We start from the raw sequence: 10,742 nt of genomic DNA, 5'->3' as shown, positions 1-10,742 counted from the left end.
ATAAGGTCACATTCTGAGGTACAGGGGTTCAAACTTTAACTTCCTGGATGGGGGGATGGGGTGGGGGGACACAATTCACCCCTTAACAGTGACAACAATAGCACCTATCTAATAAGGGACTCTGTGACAGTTAAATTATTATATATATATTGTACTTAAAGCAACCGTGCCTGGCACAAAACTCAGTATACGCAAAATATTCTTTAAAATAATAACTTGCTATTACTTGGATATGCTTTCTAGTTTGGAGGAAAGGAAGAAATTGAGTTACAGCCAGCCTTCAGGGGTTATCATCCGGCTGCACACGTTTCACCTGAAGCCAAGTGACAGTGAACTATTGCTACCAGTAAATTATTAGGAATCAATCAATAATCCTTTGTTTGTGAACATAATAGTGCCCATGAGAATAGATCATAAATGGGACAGTATCTCTTAGGTTTCTCAAAGTAGAATAGAATGTTAAAACCAGTGTGCTAGGAGAGTCATAGCTCTTAACACAGGTCCTGGAAGCAGGTGGCCTGAGTTTGATTCCAGGGTCCATCGTTTATTAGCTTTGCAACCTGAGGCAAAGTCCTTAATTTCTCTAAATCTGTTCCTCACCTCAAAGTGGAAATAAAACTGTGACTTGCTATGGGAAATTCCTGATAATTCACTCCATGTCCTCAGCACAGTGACCGTCCCGCTTTGAGGGCTCCATGCGCACAGCTATCATTATATTTTCTTTTTAATTTGTAAATAAACAACATATATTACAAAAAATATAACAAAGTGTACCTTGAGAAGTCTTGATTTCCCACCCATAACTTTTCATGAGATTTATGTTCTTACGTATAAAGTACTTAGAATCTTACCCTCTCCTGCCCTAACCCATTCTCCTAGGCAGCCACCTTCATCAGTCTTCTGTGCATCCTTCCAGAATGTTTTAGTGTAGATTAAAGCATACAGTCATATGTAATCTTATCCTTCCCTTTTCTTTCACATACTGTCTTGTACTTTGCTTTTTCCTTTACAGTATATCCTGGAAACCTTGTTGTATCAATTTAGAAGGAACTTCCTAATTCTCCTCACAACTGATTAATTTCCCATTGTGTGGATATGCAGTCCAGAAAATTCATCTTTGACTGATGAACACTTCAGTTATTTCCAATCTTTTGCAATGGGTATTTTTAGTCCTATATCAGTTTGCAAGTGGATAATTATACCTGAGGACGAATTCCCAGAAGTGATGTAAAGGAATCACAAGGAAATCACCTTTGTCTCTTTGCTAAAATGGCCCTGTGGCTCCGGGAGTTTGGTACCACTTTGCACGTTCCCCAGAAGAGTATGAGAATGCTTACTGAACCACAGACTTGTCAACAGCTTTCAGTCAGCTTTTTGGTATTTGCCAGTCTCATAGGTAAAACAAAACAAAACAAAACCCTATCTTCAAATAGTTTTAACTTCCCTCTCTCTTTTTATTATTTTTTAATTGAGGTATAATTGATATACAATATGCTCTTAGTTTCAGTGTACATCATGATGATTCAATGTTTTTATACATAATGAAATGATTCCCATAAGAACGTTGCGTATTTTTTATCTGTTTAAAGAATGTGGGTATGTTTTCCTTTGTGAATGTCCATGTTCTTTTCTCTTTTTCCTATTGAGTTTCTTGTCTTTCCCTTATGGATTTCTATGACCACTTTATAAACTAGTCCTTTGTCTCTGGTATGAATTACAAACATCTCCCCCAATCTGTCATTCATCTTTTGACTGTATCGGTGGTGTGTTTTGGTGTAATTATAATTTTCATAATTATCTTATTCTTCATTTTTTGAGTAGTTAAGAAAGAGCACTAAACTGGGAGTTGGAAGTCCCAGGAGTGGCTAGGTAGATGGCCCTTGAAGAGAAACTGCCTGGGTTTGAATTCCAACCTGGCTACCAGGTGACCTTTGCTGTGTAAACTGAGGGAAATTACTTACCATCTCTGTGGCTCAGTTCATTATCTTTAAAGTGTGATGATACTAGTAATAGATATCTCATAGACCTGATGTAAAAATTAAGTTAGGTAATAAGAATAAAGGCTTCGAAGAATTCCTGAGGTAAACTAAGCACTCCCAAATGTTAGTAATTATTATTCAATTTATTTGAGTTAAATTTGTCTCAACAGTCTGGAAAAGCACCCAGACATCTGTTAATGAAAAATCTAGGCTTAATTATTAAATTGAAGATATCCAAAATGTCAGTTTTCCCTCCTTCTTTGGCTGTATACACCTGTTTTTAATATTCATATTCAATACAAATTAACAGATATTTATTCATCAACTACTATTGGACAAGGAGGGTCATTTGTTTATTTATCTCGGTAATACAGTAAATATTTATTGAGTTTGCAATGCGGGCCAGACATTGCATCAGGAATTGCAGTGTAATACTGAACACATTACAAGGGTCTCTCCCCTCACTGGCTTACAGTCAACTAAGGAATATAAACAAATACACAGTGATTGAAACAGCCAAGGTCTCCAAGTGAAGACCATGATGTTAGGGGAGATGTGCTCCTGTGACTTCCACCATTCCACCATCACCATTTCACCATTCCACTCGTCCACTGGCTTCATCTGTTCCAGCCCCTGCAAGGACTTTGCACCTGTAACTCTGCCCCCTCTCTCTTGCATCATCAATAGCTCCCTTTGTACCGAATCATTCCCATTAATCTACAGACATGTTGTAACACTTCCACTAAATGTTGGCTCATCCTCAGCCTTACTCTATCCATTCACATTCACATCCAGCCTCATGGAGGGACATAGCACTTGCATTTTGACAAATCTTAAATTTATATCTATGGTGCACTCGCTTCCCTGAACACAATGCCTAATTACTTAAGTCAGCAGCTCTTGAAAATCTAAGAGGCATCTCAAACTTAGCATGTCCGAAACATACCCACTGATTTCTCTACCAACCTCACCCAAACTACACCACTCACTGGCTTACTCGGGTAATAACCTGGGAATCACACTTGACTCCCCTATTTGCATCCTTCCCACAGGCAATCTAACAGCACGTCTGTTGGTATTATCCTTAAAATATGTCCCAAATCTGCCCACTGCCTGCTGTCTCCACTGTGACTATTCTAGCCCAAATCACTATCATTTCTGGCCTGTATCCAGCCTCGCCCACATCCCACTAGTCAATTTTCCATCTAACAACCAGAGACATTTTTAAGTCTTTTGAAAACTTAACTCTGGGTGTTACTCCTGTTCTCATACTCCTCTAAGAATTTCCATCAAGCTCAGAATCAGATCCAAACTCTTCACCACAGCCTACAAAGCAGGAGAGGCACCCTACTTCGGTGCTTCTGATATACTGTCTCAGGGCCTTTGCGCTTACTTTCCCCTAGCACAGAACATTCCTTTTCCAGATACTCAATAGCTTCTCTCTGAATGCATCCAAGTATCTAACCAAGTATCATCTGTTTTGGTCAATATTGCTATGTAAAAAAGTATCCTAAGACAGTAGCTTAAAATAATACCAATTATTTTACTGGTTCATGAGTCCAAAGGTGGACTGGGCTCTGTGAAGGGGTTCCCATGGGTCTCCCGCATGGATGTAGTCAGATGGTGGCTCGGCCCGGGATTCTTATAATGGCTTCTTCACTCTTGTGTCTGTCACTTGGGCTGGGAAGACTCAAACCACTAGGGGCTGGAACACTTAAGTCTCCTTGAGAATCTGTCTCCACGTCTCTCCTTCTCTCTGTCCTCCATGTGGTAGACTCAGAGTAGTCAGTTTTATCCATAGTGGGAAAGGGCTCACAGTGTGCATGTCTTGAGATAAGCCAGCAGAACTTGTATGGCCTTCTCGAACTTTAGCCTTTAAAACATGCAGGCTCACTTCCACCGCATTCTACTCAACAGGGTGTTAAGAAAGACACTACCGGGGGCGCCTGGGTGGCTCAATGGGTTAAAGCCTCTGCCTTCGGCTCAGGTCATGATCTCAGAGTCCTGGGATCGAGCCCCACATCGGGCTCTCTGCTCAGCAGGGAGGCTGCTTCTTCCTCTCTCTCTCTGCCTGCCTCTCTGCCTACTTATAATCTCTGTCTGTCAAATAAATAAATAAATAATCTTTAAAATTTTTTTTAAAAATAAATAAATAAAAGACACTACCAGCTTCAGGCAGAGGGCACTTAGAACCCATCTTTGTTGGGAAGAATGGCCAAAAAAATTGTGAATACATTTTTACATCACCATACCTCCTCTGAGAGGGTTCTTTGACTACTCCATACAAGAAATCTCCTTCCTCAACCCCAGCCTGGGACCCCTCCTCTTACCCTGCTTTCCTTTCTTTGACTGCTCACATGTCTTCATTGATACTGCATGTTATATCTGCTGGATTCTCGTTTACTGTATCTCAGCCACTAGAATGCAGGCTCTGTGGTGGTAAAGACATGTAGCCCCAGACACTAGAACCATTCCTGACACAGAGCAGGCCCTCTGTGAGGGTCGTTGAATATTGGCTCATTGGGAGCACCTGAGAGAAGCTCTTAAGTTAAGACTTGGGAAATCAGGAAAGTTCCTAAAAAAAATGAGTGTTGGATACTGTTGTCCTATTACCTTTTCGTTTGATGAATTGCATGAACTAAGCAAACTGGCAGATCTGTGGGTTAAGAATGCAATCCTAAGAAGCTTATATTTCACCACTCAAAGGAGCCACATTGCCTTATTTATTGACAAAAAGATTCCTTCCTACAGCAGGTGTTTTTTTTCGCCTGGGTCTGCCGCAATGTGTCCCGGAGTGTGAGCTGCTCTGGAGGTTTCCTTTTACTAAAGCTGGAATCTCTTCATGGCCAGGAGATGGGAGCAGGCATGCATCAATGGCCCTTCATTGAATGCATTTCTGGCCCAGACTTAGACCTCCTGTCGTGCTGCTGTACATCACTTTGATCTAGGAAGTGACTTTCAAGCTGAGATTGAAACACTTAGAGATACGTTTTACTTGATAAACACATTTCATCTAGGAATCCGGAAAGTGCTTTGCAAATACTTCTCCAGTCCGCCTAATAACTCAGCAGGGCAAAAGGCAGGTGGTATGCATTGTACATACACAGTCTTTGAGCCACAAAACATTATCTGCCTAGTGAGTCAGAGGAGCTCGGGAGGGAGCGGTGGGCTCAGAAGGAGCTGTCCGAGATCACTCATCTTCTTTCTTAATATTTATGTAGTGCATTCGTTTCAGTACAGCATTCCTTTTGCATAATCTACTACTTCCTGCTGATGATTCCCCAGGGTCTGCTTATTTTGCCTCTAAGTAACCAGGTATCTGGTGCAATGAAGGGAAAACAGCCAGATGCTCACACACTTTCCCACTTATTTTTGTCTAATTTGACACCATTTAGGTTTAAGCTTAAAGTAGATCCAGGCAACAACCAAGCTGTCCAACTGATGTGCTTTAAAGATTTCATTTATTTATTTGATGGTGGGGCGGGGGGAGAAAGAGCACAAGCAGGGGGAGTCAGAGAGGGAGAAGCAGGCTTCCCACTGAGTAGAGAGCCGGATGCAGGGCTTGATCCCTGGACCCTGAAATCATGACCTAAGCCGAAGGCAGACTCTAAATCGACTGAGCCACCCAGGCATCCCCCAACTGATATGCTTTAAAGAATGGCTCTATTAAGGAAGGAAGGAAGGAAAGAAAGAAGGAAGGAAAGAAGGGAGAAAGGAAGGAAGGAGGGGGGGAGGGGGAGGGAGGGAGGAGGAAGGAGGGGAAAAAAAGTATTGACAAAGTTATGACCATTTGGGTCATTTCAAAGAGGATTTACTTGGTGATGAGAGGGGGATATAGCATAGGGAACAGGGTAACATTGCAGTGAACTAGGAGTGGAGAGAGGTTGATTCTGAATCCAGTTTTGCCAGTAACTGTCCAACTTTGGATAAGTGGTATAATTTTGGTTTTAGTTTCTCATCTGTAAAAAAGAACTAATAACACCTACAAAATTTATGTCTCAGAGGTTAGAATAAAGGTTAATGAGAAAATGAGATTTGAAAGTTGTCTAGTAAAACTAGAAGACAAATAGAAGAAACTGGGGGCACCTGGGTGGCTCAGTCGTTAAGCAGCTGCCTTCGCCTCAGGTCATGATCCCAGTGTTCTGGGATCTGTGCTCACATCAGGCTCCCTGCTCCGCCGGAAGCCTGCTTCTCCCTCTTCTCCCTCTTCTTCCCCCTGCTTGTGTTCCCTCTCTTGCTGTGTCTTTCTCTGTCAAATAAATAAATAAAATCTTTTTAAAAATTAAAAAAAAATTAAATAGAAGAAACTGCTTAGTTAAAAAAACATTTATTGAATGTTGTAGGCTGAATTGTGTCCCCTACCCCCATTCATATGTTGAAGTCCTAACCCCCAATACCTCAGAATATGACTGTGTTTGGAGTTAGGGTCTTTAAAGAGGTAATTAAGTTAAGATGGGTTCCTTTTACTGGGCTCTGATCCAATACGACTTATAAGTCCTTATAAGAAGAGTAAATTTGCACACAACTGTAGAGAGGAAAGATCATCTGAACACACAGGGAGAAGCCAGCCATATACAAGCCCAGGAGAGAAGCCTCCCAAGAAACCAACCCAGCAGACAGCTTGATCTCAGACTTCTAGCCTTCAGAACTATGAGAAGATAAATTTCTGTTGTTTCAGCCACACAGTTGTGGTATCTGATTATGACAGATACATGACACCTGATATCTAGAGGGTTGTAAGTCCCACTCCCAGGACAGGGATGTGATCAGAGGACTTTTCTAGTGGGTCTTTCAGAGGATAGGGTCATTCCAGGGATGAACTCAAATCATGGTCTAGAAGGGCAATAAAAGATCAAAGGCAGAGCTCTGTACTAAGTCCAGAGTGTAAGTCGAACCTGTAAAAAAGAAAAGGAGTCCTTAAGTTAGAAACTGAGAAAGAAGGGAATCAGTGTGTACATAATTTATGTGGTGCTATTATTTACGTAAAAGATGTTAGAGAACAGTCTGTGGTGATGCCAATGTCTTTGGAGCAGGATCCTGGTCCCAGTGTGTGAAACAGATGAATAGCCTTTCTCAGCAGCCCTCATCGTGGGCTGGGTTCTAGGCTTGCCAGCAAAAGACTCATCATTCTGGAGTGTGTTCAGTGGATTTCACCTTCCACTGTCATCCTTCAGTCCATACTGTACCCTCTGAACTAGTTATGCATTGAAGCCGCTCTCAGTGGCAGGTGGGAAAGAGAAAAGTATCATGTCACAGATCTACAGGGTGCAGTTTCTAGAACCAAGGGAGTTTTCCCTTCATTGCACCAGATACCTGCTTACTTGGACGCAAAATAAGCAGAACCCTGGGGAATCATCAGGAGGAAATCAAAGAGCCACCAGGACTGCATACCTTTCCAGAGGCTCTAAGGGGGAATCCATTTTCTTGGTTCTTCCAGCTTCTGGAGGCTGCCTGCCTTCCTTGGTTCATGGCTTCTTTCCACTTTCACAGCCAGCAAGAGCCAGTGGGGTCCCTTCTTATGCTTTGAATTTCTCCTACCTCTTCTTCTGTCTTTATATCTCCCTGAACTGTTCTTCTGCATTTAGGAGCTTACACGTTTGGAATGAGTCCACCCAGAATAATATTTCTAAGTCACATCTACAGACACCTTTCTGCCCTGTAAGGTAAAATATTCTCAGATTCTAGGGATTAGGTTAGGGACATGTTGGGGTGTCATTATTCTGCCCGCTGCACCATGTTAGAAAATTTGGATTTTATCATAAGAGTGATAGGAAGCTTCCAGAAATGTTTTCAGGAGGGGTATGGTACAATCAAATCTGCATTTTTAGAAGATCCTACATACAATTTATGGGAACTGGATTAGCAAGATATTGTTGTCATCCAGGAGAGATGTAATCTTAGTGTAGAACAGAGAAGCATCTGTCAGAGCTGAAGCATGGATGGATTCGAGAGTCATTTACAAGACTAAACAACAGATTTTAATGGTTGATTAGCTATAGGCGATGAGTGTGAGGGTTGCAGGATAAGACAGGCAGCACCCAAGCCTCTGGTCAGGCCAACTGCATAAATGAAAGTGCTGTTCACCCAGACAGTAAGTACAGCTTTGAGAGGAGAGAAAAAATGATGAATTTGTTTTGAGAATATTTTGAGTTCAATGGACCATAATGAAATCCAAGTGCAGATGTCCAGTTGGGAGTTTTATCCAAGAGCTTAAAATTCAGGAGAGATGTCTGGACGGCAGACTTATCTCTGAGCGTCATTAGCATATGCATGGAAACCAAAGCCCTGGGAAAGTGTAGAGAGAAAAAACAAAAAAGTGGATTCAAGGACAAGGCCTGGAAAAATAGCATTCCAGAGACCGTCTAAGGAGGAGGAGCACATGGGTGAGTAGGAGAACCGAAGGAAGAGAAAGAAGAAATGGTAGTTTAGTGTCATTCAGTCCAAGGGAAGAGAGTATTTTAAACAGCAAGAATGGCCAATTGCATTGACCCCTGTGAGGAAGTCAATAAGAGAAGCACTGAAAGGACCAAGTGAGCCACATGGCAATCATCATTGACTTTGGCCAGAGCAATGTCCCCCAGGAGGGCTGAGCAGTTGATTGGGAGTAAGGAACAAAATACAGGATTCAAACTACTCTCCCAAGGAAGTTGGCTAAAAGGATGAGAGAATTTAAGAAGTACCTAAAGATGAAGGGGGAGATGAAACTCTTTTTTCCCCCTTTTTTATAAAAGAGAAACAAATATGTTGATAACAATTCTTTTACAAATTCTTTTACATTATGAAAGGGCAGGAATGGGAGCAGCTGCAAGGAAATGTAGAGTTCACAAAGAAGGTCTTTTTTGCTCATTCATTTGCTTCTTTCTGTTTAGTATCAAAAACTTGAACACAATATACAACACATGGAAAGAAACTGGGAGGGAGAAAGAGTTTTAATGGAGACCACGTTCAATTGGTCAAGGTCTCAGAGAACTGGGATTTAGAGGCTTTGTGGAGGCAATGGCCTTACGGAGCCAGCCCTCTAAAGTCAGAGGCTGCACTCTAGAAAGGACAGGTGCCAGCTCTGGGAAGTCGGGGCAGAGCATTCATAGGATGCTTGTTCAGTGGTTTTTGCTTTTGGTTTTGTTTTGTTTCATTTTGTTTTGTTTTCTTTCATTAAAGAAGATTGTCATCCAAGGAGGTGTTGTAACCAGAAGAGATCCAAATGGTGAACCAAGAAAGAAAGTTCAAAGCTCAGAAAAGCACAGCTGAGCTTTGGATCTGGGGTGGGAGGGAAGGCTGTAAGGGCCAAAGTATAAGTGTTAAAATGCAGAATGGTGAGGGGTTAGTCCTGAAGCAGAGCGTGAAGGGTAAGTCTTGTTTAGGATGTGAACAGAGCAGGGGTAGGAAAGCTAGGCTCCCAGGTGCTTGCCTGATCCCGCTGGCTTACAAGAAAACCAGGCAACTGGAGGCTTTTTCAGACTCTGCGGGAAGCAAAGTGAAAAAAGGTCTCTAGAAGGTAGCACGAAATCTGAGACTAATGCACATAAACAGGCAGTACGATGATGACTTGCCTGTTTCCCTGATCACCATTACTATATTGTGGTTAGGTCGAACGTTAAGTCACAAAGCAGTACAAGAATTCAATAAGAAGACCAATTGAAAACATAAAGCTGCTTATGATCCAATGTCAAATGAGAGATCTAGTAAAAGGATAATTTCTTTGATTTTCGGGGCTCCTGGGTGGCTCAGTCGGTTAAGCATCTGCCTTCGACTTAGGTCATGATCTCAGCGTCCTGGGATCAAGTCCCGCATGGGGCTCCCTGCTCAGCGGGAGCCTGCTTCTCCCTCTTCCTCTGCTCATGCTCTATCTCTCACTCTCTCTCTCAAATAAACTTAAAAAAAATCTTAGAAAAAAAAGGATAAGTCCTTTGATTTGGAAAGCAGAAAAATAGTAAATAAATCAGACTGGTTCGGGAAGACTTCTTGGACACAGACACGAGTCACGCCATGAAGTTGATGATTCTGTTCTCTTAGTTATGGCCCACGGGTAGTAGAAGACAACGAGAAGCCACTTCCCATAGACTGCAGAATGAGCTCTTGGAGCGAATGGTCGCAATGTGACCCTTGCCTCAGACTAAAGGTAAGTGTCATTCCCCACCAATTCATTCCCCACCAATGACCCCAAATGGAAACTGTGTTGCCAGCATCTCCAGGAAAAGGACTAGGAGGCAGGGAGTTCCCACCCCCACCCCCACTGAGTTCCCAACTAAGAAGGAAAGATAAATATCTATGTGGATGAGGTTCAATTTGCCTAGAAATCTCACCATGGCACACAATAATAAATGTGTGCCTTGAAGAACCAGATGCTGAAGGAGAGAGAGCCAACCCTAGCATGTGAGGTATTACTTTAATATTGCTGACTACTTTTAGGGCTTCCATCTTGAAACAATCAACTTAACTGGTCTAGAGGGCTACAGTGCTGTGGACGCAGTTTTAGATCATTACCCTCTTTTGGCCATAGAAATTCTAATATTTCTAGCTTGTTTTGTGCAGTTCCGTTCAAGGAGCATTGAGATCTTTGGACAATACAATGGGCAGAAGTGCATAGAGGCAGTGGGAGACAGACAACAGTGTGAACCCACTGAGCCCTGTGAAGACGTGGAGGAGGACTGTGGCAATGACTTTAAATGTGGTACAGGTAATCCTCGTATCCCCCTTACTCCCCACGGGCTTCTGTGCGCACTCGCGAACAAAAAGAACAAAGCCTGCTTTTACACGCTTATG

At 42.3% G+C, this 10,742-nt stretch overlaps 1 protein-coding gene across 1 annotated transcript in view; it reads left to right on the top strand.

The window, feature by feature from the left end:
- C9 (complement C9) overlaps nt 1–10,742 on the top strand; it is a 63,058-nt gene that overhangs the window by 2,153 nt on the left and 50,163 nt on the right. Inside the window, exons 2-3 of the mRNA XM_047731131.1 lie at nt 9,993–10,098; nt 10,512–10,656. Of these exons, the coding sequence (XP_047587087.1) occupies nt 9,993–10,098; nt 10,512–10,656 (251 nt within the window). The remainder of the gene's footprint in view (nt 1–9,992; nt 10,099–10,511; nt 10,657–10,742) is intronic.

The sequence above is a fragment of the Lutra lutra genome, chromosome 5, assembly GCF_902655055.1.
Source record: "Lutra lutra chromosome 5, mLutLut1.2, whole genome shotgun sequence".
NCBI lineage: Eukaryota > Metazoa > Chordata > Mammalia > Carnivora > Mustelidae > Lutra > Lutra lutra.
This window is presented reverse-complemented; position numbering and strand designations above follow the sequence as displayed.